Below are 18772 nucleotides of genomic sequence, written 5' to 3' on the forward strand. Positions count from 1 at the left end.
TACTTTTTTGCATGAATATTTTTAAACTGAAAGTCTAACCAGAACTTCTTCCACTGTCCCCAATCCATATTATATAAAGCTAGATGCAATCCTGCCATGCAACTGCCCCCCTGCCTACAAAATCAGTATAATTTTGTCGATTCGGACGTGCACTAGAAGTTGGTAAGCTAGGCCTCGCAGGAGCTAAATTTTGCAAACCAGTACTGTCGTTTCGCCAGTCACCTGGTACAATTGTCCCACTGGTAATGTCTTCCATATCAACTGCAGATGTTGGCATGTATGACACTGTTGTGCATCGTAAAAAATTGTGTAGCATACAGCAGCACTCCACAATGATGTCCACTTTTTCCACTGCTGCATTCATAGCAGTGTGGAAGATTCTGAATCTGCTGGCCATAATGCCGAACGCATTTTCAACCACCCTTCTTGCCCTAGACAGACGATAATTGAATATCTTCTGTTGAGCTGTTAAATTACGTAAGGGATACGGTTTCAAAAGATGTTCATGCAAAGCAAATGCGTCATCCCCAATAAAGACTAAATTTAGTCCTTCCACAGTTTCACTTGAAGATGGAAGATGCAAAACGCCTCCTTTCAGCCTGTTTAGGAATGCACTCCGCTGTATTACTCCTCCATCTAAGTTTCTACCATTTTTCCCTATGTCCAGGTATATGAATTCATATTTTGCATTGACGATCGCCATTAATATTATGCTAAAGAACCCTTTGTAGTTGTAATAGTAGGATCCTGAATTGGCTGGTGGGATGATCCTTACATGTTTCCCATCTATTGCACCACCACAATTCGGGAAATTCCACATATCCTGGAATTCTTTAGCAAGGTCTTTCCATTCCTGGGAATTTGTGGGAAACTGTTGGCAAAAAAGACATAGGAATATTTAGCTTTCATGGTAATTGGTTTATTAATTACTTTTTACATTATTTTCTATAGGATACTCCAATCCCAGTACCAGAGCAGCCAGGGCCATTGGGTCTGAGTGCTCAGAGGGGAAAAAAAAGGAAGACTTCAGATTATGACACTTCCACTATATTAAGGAATGCATCATCCATTATGGAACAAAAGGATGATGAGTGTGATGCTGTGGGTTATCTTGTTGCACACAAGCTACGCAGGATGACTATGCAACAGCGTGACTTATTTGAACCTCTGCTGCATAAAATGATTGCCATTGGACTTAAGGGACATCTTACACCAAACACTGATGTTATAGGGTATCAGGGTTGTACATCACACCAACCTGTACCATCTGTCCCAAACTGGCAGATGTCCCAACAACAAGGAACCACGAGCTGGCCAATGAACCAGGAACACCATCAAGGTCCTTGGTTTCGTGATCCACATTATACGAATTTGTGAATATAAAAAAAAAAATCTTTACTGTTCTTGTTGAAATTAAAATGGTTATTGTTACATAATACTATTGTTAAATAAAAAATAGTTTCTGTTTCAAAATGTCTCTTTTTGGAAATGGTGTATTTCTTGGAAGAAATTGCATTTTTGGCCATTTTAGACACATTGTTGATTTTACATATTTAAACTTTGTTTCATTTTTAGTCATGTAATAGAACTCTGACAGTTCACCATGTTTTCTTACCTTTAAATACTGTGGTTGGAGCACTTTTATTATGGCCTCACACGTCTCCGGTATAATTCGACCTAATGATTGGGCAGAAATTCCAGTTGTAATCTTCATGTCCTCAAAAGACCTGCCTGTAGCCAAGAAACGGAGGGTTGCCATGAGCCTCTCCTCTGCGCTGACAGCCTTTCTCATACAGGAGTCTTGTTTGGTGATATGTGGCCGCACATGCGATAACAGCATCCCAAATGACTCCTGTGTCATCCGTAAATAATTTCGATAATCCTCAGGATTATTTTCCCTCAGGTTTGTCAATAGATTTATATGTGAGAATTTCTCACGCTGCAGGAGCCAGTTTTTTGTCCACACTCTGCTCTTCCTTCTGTTTTTTCTTCTTTTTTTCTTCTCTTCCTCCAAGGCTATTATTACAATTACCATGGCTGCCATTTTCTGCTTTCTATTGTACCTCTTGAATGGCATTTTCTCAGAACGTATGAATGTGCAATGCGCGAAACGACCGCTCGTTTCGTACTCGGCGTGACCCGATTTTGTACAGTAGGGGGTGTGGTTAAAAGGTTACTAAATATTACATCACTTCCTCTATTGTCAAGAAAACATGGTGTTTTAATGTACGATTTTCGTACTTAATTGATGGCACATTCGCATGTTGTTGTGAGTGCCGCTTTCGTTTATCGCTCGACGGGTCGTTCGAAATTCGCATCGTGTATGGGCCTGCATTACTTGCCCTTTTGTCGTGTCGGCATCCACATCTGATGTCGCTGCACCTGTGTGCGCAGTGACGCCAGGCGCCGCATTGGCTGGGAGAGCGCCTCCCTTGTCGGATTGAGGTTTACCAATATGCTCCCTCTTCTGGCACAGCTGACTAGCATCATTGTGAGGACAGCACTACATGCTAGTTCGTCCACCTTGCTCTTAGCTTTTTATGATTATTATTTAATGACACATTCTGGCTTAAATACTCCCATTATGCAACAGTTTTTTTGCTGCACAGCCAGGGTTCGGTCACACATCACTTGTGAAAGGAGGTGAGCACTTTTTAGTTTAAAGCGTTTGAAGAGTAGCTTCTGAGTCTCATTTTGTATGCTCTCCGCAAAGAAGGTAATTACTCCCTTTTTTTTTTTTTTTTTTTACCTGAAATTTTAATGCACGTCTTGTTTAAAATATCATCCTTTGCTGAAATTTCGTTGCAGGATTAAACTCTTTGAGTATTATATATTTAACCACTTGCCGACCGCCGCACGCCGATGTACGTCGGCAGAATGGCACGGGCAGGCATAAGGGCTTACATGTACGTCCTTGCCTGCCCGCCGGTCGGGGGCCCGATCGGGCCCCCGCCCGGTGCCTGCGGCGGTCGGTATTCGTTCGGGAGCGATCCCGGACGAGGGGACGGCCATTCATTCATGGCCACCCCCTCGCGATCGCTTCCGGCGAATGAAAATGTCCGGTGACATCACTTCCTCTCCTGTAATGTAAACACAGGAGAGGAAGTGATGTATTCTCTCCTCCGTGTCGGTAGTTTTCGTTCCGGCACCGAGGAGAGAGGTTCGGTGAGTTGCACCAACACACCCCACATACAGTAGAACATGCCAGGCACACTCACACCCCCCCTTTACCCCCCGATCACCCCCCAATTACCCCTGCCCCCCCAGTCACAGTGACACCAATTGCTTTTTTTTTTTTTTTTGCATTGGTGTCATTTGTGACTGTAGTAACTGTTAGGGCAGTTAGGGTTAGCCCCCTTTAGTTCTAATGTGCCCCCCTAACCCCCCCCAATAAAGGTTTAACCCCGTGATCACCCCCCGTCGCCAGTGTCACTAAGGCTGGGTTCACATTGCAGCGGTTTATGAGAACGAATGTGATTCGCACCGCACTGCAGTGCAAATCACATCCGATCTCTGTGCGATTCGAGTTCAGCCATACAGATAGTATGGCTGAATTCGTGTCGCACCCGCCGCACCCGCCGCAAATTCGCACGGGACCCTTTTTTTGGCCCGCAGCAGAATCGGATCGCATGGGTGTTCACACCATGCGATCCGATTTTGCAGATCGCACTGCGATATGCGAACTGATCTGGGGGTGTCATTAACATTTCACTGACACTCCCAGCAGTTCGCATAGGGCAGTGTGAACTGCCGCCGGGAGGCATGCGATGCGGGAACCCGCCGCGGATTCATGGCGTTCCCGCATCGCTCCAGTGTGAACCCAGCCTAATAAGCGATCGTTTTTCGGATCACTGTATTAGTGTCACAGGTGACGCTAGTTAGGCAGGTAGGTATTTAGGTTCGCCGCAGCTTTTTATAGCGCCAGGGACCCCCATATACTACCGCATAAAGCCCCCTGATTGCTCCCTAGTTAACCCTTTCACCAGTGATCACCATATAACTGTTACAGGTGACGCTGGTTGGTTAGTTATTTTTTTTATAGTTTCAGGGCACCCGCCATTTATTACCTAGTCTCACTAGTGTACCCCTAAATTTAGGGGTGTCTACTTTCCAAAATGGGGTCATTTGGGGGGGGTTTGTGCCATCTTGGCATTTTATGGCCTTCAAAACTGTAACGCCCTTAGAAAGCCTGAAGGCGGTTCTTGGTTTTCGGGGCCCCGTACGCGGCTAGGCTCCCAAAAAGTCCCACATATGTGGTATCCCCGTACTCAGGAGAAGCAGCAGAATTTATTTTGGGGTGTCATTTCACATATGCCCATAGCATGTGTGAGCAATATATCATTTAGTGACAACTTTGTGTAAAAAAAAAATAAATACATTTTTTTTTGTCATTATTCAATCGCTTGAGGCAAAAAAATAAAATATTCAATGGGCTCAACATGCCACTTATCAATTTCCTTAGGGTGTCTACTTTCCAAAATGGGGTCATTTGGGGGGGTTTTGTACTGCCCTGCCATTTTAGCACCTCAAGAAATGAGATAGGCAGTCGTAAACTAAAAGCTGCGTAAATTCCAGAAAACGTACCTTAGTTTGTAGATGTGACAACTTTTGCGCAAACCAATAAATATACAATTATTGACTTTTTTTTTACCAAAGACATGTGGCTGAATACATTTTGGCCTAAATGTATGACTAAAATTGAGTTTATTGGATTTTTCTAATAACAAAAAGTAGAAAATATAATTTTTTTTCAAAATTTGCGGTCTTTTTACGTTTATATCGCAAAAAATAAAAATCGCAGAGGCAATCAAATACCATCAAAAGAAAGCTCTATTTGTGGGAAGAAAAGGACGCAAATTTTGTTTGGGTACAACATTGCATGACCGCGCAATTACCAGTTAAAGCAGCGCAGTGCCAAATTGTAAAAAGACCTCTGGTCATTTACCAGCAAAATGGTCCGGTCTGAAGGTGGTTAATTGCTCTATACACCTTCTATATTGTTGCAATTCACTAACTTTGACTCGTGAGATAAAATAATATAAATATATATACTTATTGATATTATTTTATTTTTCATTATTTTTATATTTTATTTTCTCTGCTAGATTGGTGCTTCTCTGACTTTATGGCTGTTCCTTTGTGAGCCTTGATTTGCTGCTCTGTGGTATGGGCAGTGCACACCTTAACAGATGAGAAAATGCTGACCTAGGATTCTCTCAGTTTCTGGCTTTTGTTTAAAGCTCATCAAACGTATGAGTTCCGTGTTTTTGGTATAAGTCTGCCATTTACAAACTGCTCTGAGACCCCGTCTCTTTATTATGGTCTGTATATTCTCTCCACATCGGACATGTGAGTACTATTCCTGTGTGTGTGTGTGTGTGTGTGTGTGTGTGTGTGTGTGTGTGTGTATGTATGTATGTATGCCATGTTTGGATATAATTCACTCTCTGCTAAGCAAATATACAAATTTATACTTTGCATTGTATGTTTTATCATATTAAAATACAAACTTATTTTCTCTTATATTCACCGACCGACACAGCTCCTCTCTGTAACTAAATGGTTTGTTAGCCTGCCATTAGGAGAACTAGGCAAAAATTGTAACACAATACACAGAACTTTAGTCCCGCCCCGGGGGGCGGACCCTGTGCTAACAACCCTCCCTGCTCCCAGGCAGAACTTTTTTAGTTTTATTTTGCCTAGTGAAGGAGAATGCAGGTTCGATGTTGTGACAGTGGGGTCACTTTGGACACAGGGTGAATAAAAGAAACCCCCGATATGGTCTGTGATAGCCATATTCAAGGCTGTATATACATTGTATATAGATTGGATGTATACTGTATATGGGGGTTAAGTATCATTGCTGTAAAGAATTAAGTTGTTTTGCATTTCTATTGTTCATTTAAGTCTGTCCTTGTGTGTATTGTAAAGTGCTGGACAGACTGGCTGCCAACCCTTTGTGAAAAGATGTGTATTGGGTGGGATCGTTTGAAGCCTAGCAGACGTCAGGATGAGGTGTTGAGTCTTGGGATGTGTGGGTGGAGCTGGGCCCTTGTTCATGTTAAAGCATGTGCCTTGAATTGTGTATAAAGTTACAATGTTTCTCAGTAATAAAGTCATTCCTACTACAGAAGAGACAGAGTGCGTCTCGTCTTTTTGCCAGAGGGGTCGGCTCCTATAGGAAAGGGTCGTTTAGCTGTGGATATTGGTATTGAGTGGATGTGTGTCTAGGAGAGGGAACATCGTAAACGGCGTTAACCCCCTTTATATTAGGGGTGCCGTTACAGATGTTTTTTGCGCAAGATAGAAGATCCCAGGATCTTTCATCTACTGCTGGCTGAGTGACAGGCTGGTTAAGTTATCCTTGTAGTCTCCCCAGTCCGGCCATTGAGCGTGTGCAGCAGCTAAGGCTCGGCAGGCCACGACATGCCTCAGCTTTAGAGGTGGTCGGTGAGCTTCAATGCTCCGGGGTATACATATGACCGGGCTACTGATGTCTGGATCACAGTATACTGGGCCAGCAGCTACCCTGTAACTGCGCAGGAGTAGGTCTGTGATGGAATGTCTCCCAGCTCTTCAAGACTGGTAAGTACGGCTCTCCCTGCTTCGGTGGGGTGAGCAGCTGGGCATTCCCTGGGAGGTCGATTCGGGAGCCACCTCCTTCTCTTCTCTCCCACGTCCCTATCTCCCCTCCTTCCCTCCTCGGGAGGGTGGCTGCGGGTGGTGTGTGTGTGTGTGTGTGTGTGTGTGTGTGTGTGTGGTTCGCTGGGTCTCTCTCACCTGTAGGGGGCTCTGTGCGGCTAGCGTTTGGTCCTGGTCCCGGTCTGGGGGCTCCCAAAAGGTGTCTGTGGAGGTGTTCTGGCTGAATGCAGGCAGCACTGTTCTGTGATTGATTTATTTATTTCTTTTTTCTCCTGTCACCTCATGGCGCTGTCCGGTGGCCATTTTGACTGTGGGAAAAGCAGGTTCCCCTTGTGAGCCTCAGCAGCCATTTTCTATAGGATTCTCCTATTTGTTGCATTAGCGGCAATTTGTTTTTTTGAAGCCCGATCGCTCTTTTCACCACAGTTCTCTTGTGACAGCTTTACATGTGCTCTCACATGCTGTTTACTGTGTCCACTGTGTATACAGGACACTGGATGGCTCTTCCCTGAACGCTGGTGCAAACTCTGCAGATCGTTTCACCGCTATTCTATACAGCTGCTGCCCACAGTTTCTTCACTCTGCAACTGGGTAACCTAGGGTCTACAGGCACGGCTAGTGACATCCACAGAACGCCCCAGGGTGGTGAGTCTGGTGCTAGGTACCCCCCCCACGCGGCCGCAGCAGGAGGGTGGGACCTTCACTGTCCTAAGTCCTCTTGCAGGTGGCAGACAGGGTAGGGTCAGCATGGCTTCACAAACTGGTGTTTCTTCCCCAGGCTATTGCAACCGGGTCACCTGCGGACAGCGCTGTGCCCATGGACACCCTGACGGCGGTCCTTAACTCCTTTGTTGCTAAAATAGAGGCGGTGCGTGGGAGGAAAGGTGCGTGTAAAAGGGGCCCCCCCCCCATCATCTGGGGAGAGCTCTGATGCAGACTTGTGTGCTTGTTGGAGCACTTTTCACAGCTGTGCGTGATACCCTGAAAATACAGGAGCCAGCGGATCCCTCTGCTGATGTATCGGTCCCTTTTGGGTCCCGCAAGCCAGCACGTTCACCTAAGGTGTTAAGGTGTTCCTGTATTTGGCTTATTTTGACAAGTTCATCTACAGGCAATGGGGTCGGCCGCAAAGGATCTTTTCGGCCCCCAAAAACATGGCGGTGCATTACCCCTTTGAGGAATACCTTCTCAAGAAATGGTCGGCTCCTCCAGTCGTGGACCCCCCCCCCCAGTATCCAGGGTAAATAAAGTAACCACGATCCCGGTAGAGGGGACTCCTGCATTCAAGGATCCCATGGACAGGAAGGCCGAGGCAGTGGCTCGTTCCTTGTTTACGGTTGTGGGGTCAGCCGTGCGACCAATACTGGCATCCGCACTGGTGTCACAGACACTGACTGAGTGGGCAAAACTTTTGCACCATGAATTGGGAGAGAAAAATGCCTCCCCTGTCTGCGTGGAGCTAGCAGACCAACTAGTGCAAGGCCTTAAGTAAGTTTGTGACTCGGCCCTGGATACTCTCCCTTTGTTATCCAGGGCTTCAGTGTCAGCCGTGGTGCTGAGGCGCCTGATGCTGGTCTGCTGACCAGGCATCCAAAAAGGCCCTGACGGATCTTCCATTCCTTGGCTACCGGCTCTTTGGAGCTGCGTTGGATGACATTATTAAAAATGCTACGGGTGGTAAGAGTACACTACTCCTACAGGCCAGGAAGGCTAAGGAGCCCCTCCGCAGGCCACGGGCCCTCCTTTTCCGCTCACAATCGGCTTTTATGTTCACCCAGTGCTTTAACAAAACGTTCCCAGCCCGACAGGACATTCACATACGGTCAAAAGTGTCCCTGGAACCACAAGCCTGCGAACAAAAGTGCTACTGCATGAAGGTTTTGCCCCCACCCGCGTATCTGGTGGGGGGATCGCCTTCGGGAGTTTGCAGCCTGGTGGACCTCCCGGTTATACAACCAATGGGTGTGTGACCTGATTTCCACAGGCTACAAGATAGTTTCTCTCTTGGCCTCCAAACAGATTCTTCCCCTCCAGCATACCCTCGTTCCTGGTTCACCGGGAAGCCCTGCTAGGGGCAGTAAGGGACTTGCTGAATCAGGGGGTGATTATACCAGTTCCGGAATCGGAACGCTTCAAGGGGTTCTACTCAAATCTGTTTGTGTTTCCCAAGAAGGAAGGGGTACGTCCAATCTTGGACTTAAAAGCCCTCAATCACTTTGTAAAAGTGCAGAGGTTTCGAATGTAATCAGTTCGCTCAGTAGTCGCTGCACTCCATCAAGGGGACTCCCTGGCATCTTTGGACATCCAGGATGCGTACCTGCACATACCCATATGCCTTCGGCAGCAAAAATTTCTGTGTTTGGCAGTCGGGGAAGCCCATTACCAGTTTGTGGCTCTTCCCTTTGGCCTGGCATCAGCCCCCCTAGTCTTTACCAAAGTTCTGGCTCCAGTATTGGCGTTGCTGCGACAACGCGGGATCGCAATCTCCTCCTGAGAGTATCTTCCACCTCAGAATTGGAGGATGTGGCGATCACCATGCAGACTCTGCGAGAATTTGGGTGGCTGTTGAACCTAAAAAAAGTGGGTGGTTTTGCCGACCCAGCGTCTGGAGTACCTAGGTTTACTATTGGACTCCAGGGAAGCGAGACAAGTTGCAGACTCTCAGATCTTCAGTCAAACTCCTGATGAACAGCAAGTGGTTGTCACTCCACTTTTGCTTGCGAGTGCTTGGACTCATGGTAGCCTACTTCCAGGCAGTACCTTTATGTCCAGTTCCACACCAGAGTCCTGCAGGACTATTTTGACAAAATGGGACAAATCTCCGTTGTCCCTGGATCGGCAGGTCCAGGTCAGCCAGCCAGTCAGGGACTCTCTGATCTGGTGGTTGAGGTTCCCGGTGATTCTGTCCGGAAAATCGTTCCTTCCCCTGAAATGGACGGTGATCACTACGGACACCAGTCTTTCAGGCTGGGGTGGAGTGATGGGGATTCAGTCGGCTCAGGGCCTCTGGTCGACGGACAAATCCAGGTTGCCAATCAATCTGCTCGAATTGAGAGCGATCAGGCTGTGCCTCCACACGTGGTCGGCGTGTCTTCAAGGCTGTCCGACCAGGATACAGTCAGACAACACCACGGCTGTGGCTTACATAAATCACCAAGGGGGAATAAGAAGCTCAGCCGCTGCTCAGGTCGCTCGCATACTTCGGTAGGCAGAGCAACACGTTCCAGTTCTGTCAGCCATTTACATCCCGGGGTTGGAAAATTGGCAGGCGGACTGAGTCGTCAGATGCTGGACCCAGAAGAATGGTCATTGCATCCAGAGATATTCAGGCTGCTGTGCCTGAAATGGGGCACGCCAGATGTGGATCTATTGGCCTCCCGTCTCAATCGGAAGGTGCCAAGATTCGTGTCCAGGACAAGAGATCCGTGGGCAGACGCGTCAGACGCACTGGTGGCTGATCTACACCTTTCCTCCACTAAAACTGTTGCCACGTCTGCTTCGCAGAGTGGAAGCCGAGGGGATCCCAGTAAGCCTGGTAGCCCCAGATTGGCCCCAGCGGCCCTGGTACGCAGACCTGGTGCGTCTGGTGGCAGACGCTCCTTGGCGATTTCCGCTGCAAGGGAACCTCCTATCTCAAGGTCCAATCTTTCACCCTGCTTTAACGGCATGGCTATTGAACCAGGTGCTGAGGAACCGGGGGTCTGTCGGACTCGGTGATTCCAACTATGCTGAGGGTGCGTAAATCTTCGTCACGGAAGATATACCATCGTACCAGGAAGGCCTACATCTCCATGTGTGAGGAGAAAGGGTGGCATCCGCGCTCCTTTTTTCTATATCCACGATCCTGCTGTTTCTTCAGCAAGGCGTAGACCAGAAATTGGCGTTGAGCACCATTAAGGGGCAAATTTCAGCCTCGGCTGTCCTTTTTCAGCAACCCCTGGCGTCTCACTTATTAGTGAGTACCTTTGTTCAGGGGGTTCGACATGTAGTCCCTCCGGTGCGTCCACCGTTACCCCCATGGGATTTGAACCTGCTGTTGATGGCGCTTCAGATGTCGCCGTTTGAGAATATCAGGGAGCTTCCCCTGTTGACCCTTTCACAGAAAGTAGTTTTCCTAGTGGCCATCACATTGGCCAGGAGGGTTTCAGACTTGGCGGCCTTGTCATGCAAGTCGCCTTATCTGGTCATCCACAGGGATAAGGTGGTGTTGCGTCAGCAACCGTCTTTTCTACCAAAGGTGGTTTCGGCTTTTCATATCAATGAGGACATTGTATTACCATCGTTTGTGTCCTAAGCCGAAGCACCTCAAAGAGGTGGCCCTTCACGCTGTCGATGTGGTTAGGGCTCTGAATGTGTACTTGTCTGCCACGGCTCCCTTTCCGAAGTCAGACTCGCTGTTTTGTTTCAGTGGCTGGTCCAAGGAAGGGTATGTCTGTCTCGGCCACCATTTCCAGGTGGATCAGACAGATTGTAGTCCGAGCCTACACCTTGAAGGGGCAGGTGCCCCCCTATCCAGTCACGGCCCGCTCTACAAGATCCATCGGAACGTCTTGGGCCTTCCGACACCAAGCGTCTGTCGCTCAGGTGTGTAAGGCGGCGACCTGGTCATCTGTCCATACATTTACCAAGTTCTACAAGGTAGACGTCAGTGCATCGGCTGATGCCTGTTTTGGCCGCAAAATTTTGCAGGCGGCCGTGCAGTTGTAATTAAGATTTTTTTTTCCTGGTTTTTCGATAAAAACGCAGTACTGTTTGTTAATGTACTGTTGCATTACTTCCACAAAAAAAGGTTGCAGTGTTGGGGATCTCTCCTGTTGAGAATGCCAGGTTATGGTGGTGTGTTTTTCCGTACACTGCTGTTTTTTGTGGGTTTAGTTTCGCTAGTTCCCACTTGCCATGGTGGATGAAGTTTTAATGCTGTTTTTCCCACCCCTCGTTTGGCACTGCTTGGGGACGTCCCATTTAGTTACAGAGAGGAGCTGTGTCAGTCGGTAAATATAAGAGAAAATAGGATTTCCTATTTCCCGTAAAATCCTTTTCTCTGTAATTCACCGACCGACACAGCACCCACCCCTCCCTTTTCTCTACGTTATACTGATTGTTGACATACTGAGTTCTGCCTGGGAGGGTTATACAAAAATCCTATTTTATTTTTTTTATTTTTTTCTCTTTAACCACTTAAGGACCGCCGCATGCCAATGTACGTCATCAGAATGGCATGTACAGGCACAAGCACGTACATGTACGTGCTTGCTTTCCAGCGGGTGGGGGCTCCGTTTGGACCCCCTCCCGTTGGATGTGGCGGTCCGTTTCGCTTCAGGAGCGATCCGGGATGAGGGGATGGCCGTTGGTTTCTGGCCACCCCCTCTCGATCGCTCCTGGCGAATGAGAAGCTTCCTCCCGCTGTGTATAGTAAACGCAGGCAGGGAGGAAGTGATGTCGTTCTCCTCGGGGCAGTCTTTTTTTGACCAGACTACGAGGAGAACACTGAAAGTAAGTGCACCAAACACTACACTAACATGTAGGCACACAAAACCCCCCCTCCCCCGTGTCACAGTGTCACTGATTGCAGTGATCATTTATTTACTGATCACTGCATTCAGTGTCAGTTGTGACAGTAAAAAGTGTCAGGGCAGTTAGTGTTAGGTCCAGGGTAGCCCCCTACCACCCCCCAATAAAGGTTTTATCCCCCTGATTGCCCCTAGAGTTAACCCTTTCACCCCCTTTTTTCCAGTGTCACTAAGCGATTTATTTTTCTGATCGCTGCATTAGTGACGCTAGTGTCGCTAGGTAGCTAGTTATTTTTTTTATTTTTTTTTTAGGTTCACTGCCAGGTTTTTATAGCGCTAGGTACCCCCATATACTACCCAATAATGGTTTTAACCCCCTGATTACCCCTAGTTAACCCTTTCACCAGCGATCACCGCATAAGTGCCACTGGTGACGCTGGTTAGCCAGTTAGTTATTTAGGTTCCCCGTCAGGTTTTTTTTTTTTTTTTTTTGTGCACCGGTCCTGGAGGTACTGCAATACCAGGTCGATGCGTGGAGTGGACAGAGCAAGCTCTTCTTCCATCTCCCTGTTCTAAAAATCCATTTAATATATGGTCCCCAGATAGGGGACGTATCAGATATTAAACTGATAAGAACAGATACTACACTTGATCTTAGCCAAAAGGCCGAGAAGCGATCCCCGTCAGGTTTTTATATAGCGCCAGGGACCCCCATATACTACCTAATAAAAATTTGAACCCCCTGATTGCCCCTAGTTAACCCTTTCACCAGTGATCACCGTATAAGTCTTACGGGTGACTCTGGTTAGTTAGTTTGCTTTTTATAGCATCAGGGCACCCACCATTTATTACCCAATAAAGGTTTAACCCCCTGACCACCCGGCGGGTGATATCAATTAGGTTTTAGGGTCAGGGTCTGCGTCGCCCCAGGCAGCGCTAGGTTAGTGCCAGTACTGCTAACACCCACGCGCAAAGTATAAACCTCCCGTAGTGGTATAGAATCTGAACAGATCAATATCTGTTCTGATCAGATCTATACTAGCGTCCCCAGCAGTTTAGGGTTCCAAAAAAACACATTGTTAGTGGGATCAGCTCAGATACCTGCTAGCACCTGCATTTTGCCCCTCCACCCAGCCCACCCAAGTGCAGTATCGATCGATCACTGTCACTTACAAAACACTAAACATGTAACTGCAGCGATCGCAGAGTCAGGCCTGATCCCTGCGTTCGTTAACAGTTTTTTTTGGTAGCGTTTTATATTTAAATCCGGAAGGCAGTGCTTGGTTTTCGGGGTCCCGTACATGGCTAGGCTCCCAAAAAGTCCCCCACATGTGGTATCCCCGTACTCGGGAGATGCAGCAGAATTTATTTTGGGGTGTAATTTGACTTATGCCCATAGCATGTGTGAGCAATATATCATTTAGTGACAACTTTGTGCAAAAAAAAAAAATAAATTGTAATATTCCTGCAACTTGTGGCAAAATATAAAATATTTCATGGACTCAACATGCCTCTCAGTAAATAGCTTGGGGTGTCTACTTTCCAAAATGGGGTCATTTTGGGGGGTTTTGTGTTATTTTGGCATTTTATGGCCTTTGAAACTGTGATGGGTAGTGAGGAGTGAAAACAAAAATTTGCACCCTTAGAAACCCTGAAGGCAGTGATTGGTTTTTGGGGTGCCGTACGCAGGTAGACTCCCAAAAAGTCCCACATATGTGGTATCCTCGTACTCAGGAGAAGCAGCAGAATATATTTTGGGGTGCAATTCCACATATAACTATGGCATGTGTGAACATTATATCATTTAGTGACAACTTTTTGTAAACTTTTTTTTTTTTTTTTTTGTGTCATTATTCAATCACTTGCGACAAAAAAAATAAAAATATTCAATGGGCTCAACATGCCCCTCAGCAATTTCCTTGGGGTGTCTACTTTCCAAAATGGGGTCATTGGTGGGGGGGGGGGTTGTACTGCCCTGCAATTTTAGCACCTCAAGAAATGAGATAGGCAGTCATAAATTAAAAGCTGTGTAAATTCCAGAAAATGTACTCTAGTTTAACTTTTGCGCAAACCAATAAATATACGCTTATTGACATTTTTTTTACTAAAGACATGTGGCTGAATAAATTTTTGCCCTTCATGTATGACTAAAATTGAGTTTATTCGATTTTTCTTAGAACAAAAAGTAGAAAATATCTTTTTTATTTTTTTTTTATTTCTTTTTTTTTTCTCAATTTTCGGTCTTTTTCCATTTATATCGCAAAAAATAAAAATTGCAGAGGCAATCAAATACCATCAAAAGAAAGCTCTATTTGTGGGAAGAAAAGGACGCAAATTTAGTTTGGGTACAACATTGCATGACCGCGCAATTACCAGTTAAAGCAGTGCAGTGCGAAATTGGAAAAAGACCTCTGGTCCTTAGGCTGACAATTGGTCCGGGGCTGAAGTGGTTCAACATATAACTGTTTGCTTCCATTGAACCCCTGAGGAAGGAAATTTTATATATTTGCTCTATTCCACTGCTTTTCCAAAACATGTTGGGATTTTTTTTGTGATCGTATTATTCACATGACCCCTCTCTTGGAGTCTATTTGTGATTCAAGAATTTAGCAACTTTATATGTACTTGTATCCTATTTAAAAGAGGGATTCCACCAAAAAAAAAAAATATTAAAAGCCAGCAGCTATAAATACTACAGCTGCTGACTTTTAATAAATATACACTCACCTGTCCCGGGTTCCAGCGATGCCGGCAGCCAAGGCCGATCGATCGCTCGGCTCTCGGATGCTGCCGCCGCCATTCTAGGTGAGGGAATCAGGAAGTGAAGCGAATCGGCTTCACTTCCCGGTTCCCTACTGCGCATGCGCGAGCCGCGCAATAGGAAATCTCCACGCTGTCACTGGGACCCGTGTGTGTCCCAGCAGACAGCGCGGCAGGGCAGGAAATGGCGTAGACTCCCACGGGAGTCTATGCCCGGAAGTGGGTGAAAATACCTGTCTTTGACAGGTATCTCCACCCCCCTCCCCCCTGAAAGGTGTCAGTTGTGACACCGGAGGGGGGGAGGGATCCGATCAGCGGAGGTTCCACTTTAGGGTGGAATCCCGCTTTAATGGTTTTAGGAATATTTTTATAATCTATAATATTGTAATAAAATTACTTGTTTTTTTACGTATACTTTTGTTTTATTTCTTCCCTTACTTATACTCCCACCTGCACAATCCCCTTAACCACTAGCCTACCGCCCACTGTCATATGACAGCGGGATAGTAAGGCTCTTGTTCTGGGCAGACGTCATATGACGCGAGCCCATTTAATCAGGGAATGCGCTTGATCGTGTGCGCAGAGCCCTGTACTGTTGGTGGCGGTGTGTCACAGACGCCTCTCGTCACCAACAGGGGTGAACAGTCACTGGGCATGGCTGTTTACTATCAACAGTGGCAAGCAATGTTCCAGAGAACACGCTGCCACCAATGGACACGCGCAGATCGCATGCATGTGCTGTGAAAAGTGGGAGAGTTACCATCCGCGATTGGCTGTGACTTCATCACGGCCTTTCACGGATGGTAACTCCTCCACTTCACGCGGCACATGCGCGCGATCTGGAGTGTGCTGCGCATGTCCGTTGGTGGCAGCGTGTTCTCAGGAACACTGCTTGCCACCGATGATGGTAAACAGCCATTGGCCAGGGCTGTGTTCCATTCACAGCTGATCACTAAATGTAAACAGCTGTAGCTGTTACCAGTTCTTCTCTCCTGACACACAGTTTCCAGTGTGAGGCGAGAAGAACCAGGAGCAGTGAGTTACAGATCTATGTTTAGTAGTGTCTGCACCAACACCACACCTGTCCCATCACCCCCCCCCCCCCCCCCCAAATGTCATCTGTCACCACAGTCAACCCATAAAAGTGCACTTGTCACATAAGAGGCTGCCATCAGCGGTGCCCATCAGTGACCGTGCCCTGTCACCCGCCACCCATCAGTGACCGTGCCCGTCACCCATCAGTGACCATCGGCAGTGCACCCAACGGTGACCATGCCCTGTCACCCATCACCTGCCACCCATCAGTGACCGTCAGCGGTGCACCTGTCTCCCGTCCGTGGCCTGTCAACCATTAGTGACCACCACCTGCCACCCATCTGTCACCGCACAGCTACCCGCCACAGAGCCATGTCCAAAAGAGTATATAACAGTGAGGAGGCATTCCAGATCCTCTCCATGACTGTTGAGAGCACCGGAGAGTTCTCTTCAGATTCCAATTCTGATTCTGAATCAAATTCGACATTTGAACCGATCGAGAGTAGTAATGATTCGGATGAAGAATGGGTCCCTCCTAAAAGGGCATGGCACTCTGGAAACCAGGCAGCCACCAGCAACCAGGATTATATTTCCAGGCCTAGTACCAGCGCTCCCGCCAACAATAGGCCCCGCGAACAAATGCCCAGTGCCAGTGCCGCCACATCACACCTGAGTACCAGCACAGGAAAATCCACTCCTCCAACTACTGGATTGCCACGTCCCCCAAGAGCCAGGGCTGCTACATACATGCCAGATGGTCTTGTCAACCCAACATGGCTGCCTTCCAAATTGGGATCACCAATTATTCACCCTTTTACAGCACAGCCAGGTGTGCAGGACAATACCCAAAATTTTACAGAGATCAATTGCTTTCATCTGTTTTTGCCCGACACTTCGCTGCAATTCATTGTGGACCAGACTAATTTATATGCCCAACAGTATATTGCCAACAACCCCCAATCATCTTATGCCCGTCTGTTTGAGTGGAGAGATCTGAATTTGGAGGAGTTCAAATTAGTTTTTGGGGCTTACAAAAAAAATGAAGGACATGCCTATTGGTCCACCAACCCCATCCACCACATGCCCAGGCCCCGATATGAAATGATTACGAGATTCCTTAATTTTAACGACAACACCCGGTGTCCTCCCCGCAATCATCCAAATTTCAATAAGCTATATAAAATTTGCCTACTGATGCATTTATTTTCCCAGCGATTTGCAGAACTCTGTGTGCACAAAGATTGCGCATAATAGATAAAAAAAAGTACATACATACAGCAAATGTCGCTTAATACAAGGGGGCATGCACTTGCCAATGGCACCATGCCCGATGCTGGCATATGCGCCCAAATGGTACATGTACATCTGTCGAATAATATAAAAACGTCATAGAATCTAGTGGTGGTGGGGGATATTGAGGATGACAAGATTTTGGGATCCATTATCCCAGAAAGGCCCAGGGTTGTTTACCGTGGGCTGCCTGCCCTCAAAAGTAAAATAGCACCCTCCATTATTAACCCTCCTACTAGGTCATCCTTTTTTCATACTTAGACTGGATATTTTCCATGTAAAAGGTGCCTTGTATGCCAGCATAACATCTGTGGGCGCAGAACCACAAAAGAATTCAGATCGAACGTAACATGTCGAACTTATACGATCAAATAATTTTGTACCTGCGCCGCAATTAATGTGGTCTACCTGCTGACTTGTCCATGTGGCAAGCAGTATGTGGGCCGCACTATAAGATCTTTTACTACGACGGTCTCTGAGCACATTAATATGATAAAACAGGGCAGTATAAAATGCACGGTTCCACGTCATTATAGACAGTGTCATGATCGGGATCCTACTGGGACCCAATTTCTCGTTATAGACAAATACACTGCACCCTGGAGGGGAGGAGTCAATATCGGAGGCATGTCTAGGCTTGAAACTTTTTGGATCTATGAATTGCAAACGCACTATCCTCTCGTAATGAAAGTAGAATGGGATCTTAATTCCTTTTATAAATAAATCATAGGGGTGGTTTAACTGTAGATTCTGGTAATGACTTTTCACACTGATAATCAATTTACCTATTTAGTTTTTTATTTGGTTTTTATCTTTTTATTTAGTTAGCATTCTGGGTTTCAAATTGGTCCACCGCACAGGATGCTCTGAGGGTGGACAATTAAGTTGACAAATGTAAACAATAAGGGTAATATGTAGGGCTTCAACTAACGATTATTTTCATAATCGATTAGTTGGCCGATTTGTTTTGGTTAATAACCTTAAAAAAAATAAAAAAAAATAAAGTCCTGCAAGCAGCACGTTTTGGAGTGGTGTATACCGCTCCTCCACCACTCCTGCCCATTGATATTAATGGGCACCACTGCCGAAGCGCATGCAATGCGATTTGGCAGCGGTGCTTCACGGGCGCATTTAACCTCTTCGGCCTCTAGCTGGATTATGTGCGCCCCACTAGCAGCCGAATAGCACCGCTAAAATTATGGTAAAGCGCTGCTAAAACTAGCAGCATTTTACCATCAACGCCTGGCCGATCCAGTGTGAAAGCAGCCTATAAAATAAAAACAGGTAGTCAAAACTTTTGGACAAAAAAAAATGGGCTAACTTTACTGTTTAGTTCCCCCCTCCCCCCCAAATAAATTGCATTTGAAAGACCTCTGCGCAAATGCCGTGTGACATAAAATATTGCAACAAGCGCTATTTTATTCCCTAGGGTCTCTGCTAAAAAATATATATATAATTTTTTTAGGTTCTAAGTAATTTTCTGGCAGAAAATACAGGATTTTTACTTGTAAGCAACAAGTGTCAGAAAAGATTTA

General features: G+C 46.5%; 2 protein-coding genes and 1 non-coding gene across 3 annotated transcripts in view; 1 reads left to right on the top strand and 2 right to left on the bottom strand.

Moving 5' to 3' along the window:
- LOC143934951 (uncharacterized) overlaps positions 1 to 2077 on the bottom strand; it is a 41053-nt gene extending 38976 nt beyond the window's left edge. The window contains exons 1-2 of the mRNA XM_077458497.1: positions 1616 to 2077; positions 205 to 871 (exon numbers count right to left, since the gene is read on the bottom strand). Of these exons, the coding sequence (XP_077314623.1) occupies positions 205 to 871; positions 1616 to 2077 (1129 nt within the window). The remainder of the gene's footprint in view (positions 1 to 204; positions 872 to 1615) is intronic.
- The window catches only part of CISD3 (CDGSH iron sulfur domain 3), a 186476-nt gene that overhangs the window by 45385 nt on the left and 122319 nt on the right, over positions 1 to 18772 (top strand). The gene's annotated exons all lie outside the window — the stretch shown is intronic.
- On the bottom strand, positions 12640 to 12830 carry LOC143937528 (U2 spliceosomal RNA). The gene has a single exon (XR_013263665.1). It is a non-coding gene; the product is annotated as a U2 spliceosomal RNA (small nuclear RNA).

The sequence above is a fragment of the Lithobates pipiens genome, unplaced genomic scaffold (genome assembly GCF_037356315.1).
Source record: "Lithobates pipiens isolate NorthernLeopardFrog02 unplaced genomic scaffold, aLitPip1_a1.2 Scaffold_28, whole genome shotgun sequence".
Lineage (NCBI taxonomy): Eukaryota > Metazoa > Chordata > Amphibia > Anura > Ranidae > Lithobates > Lithobates pipiens.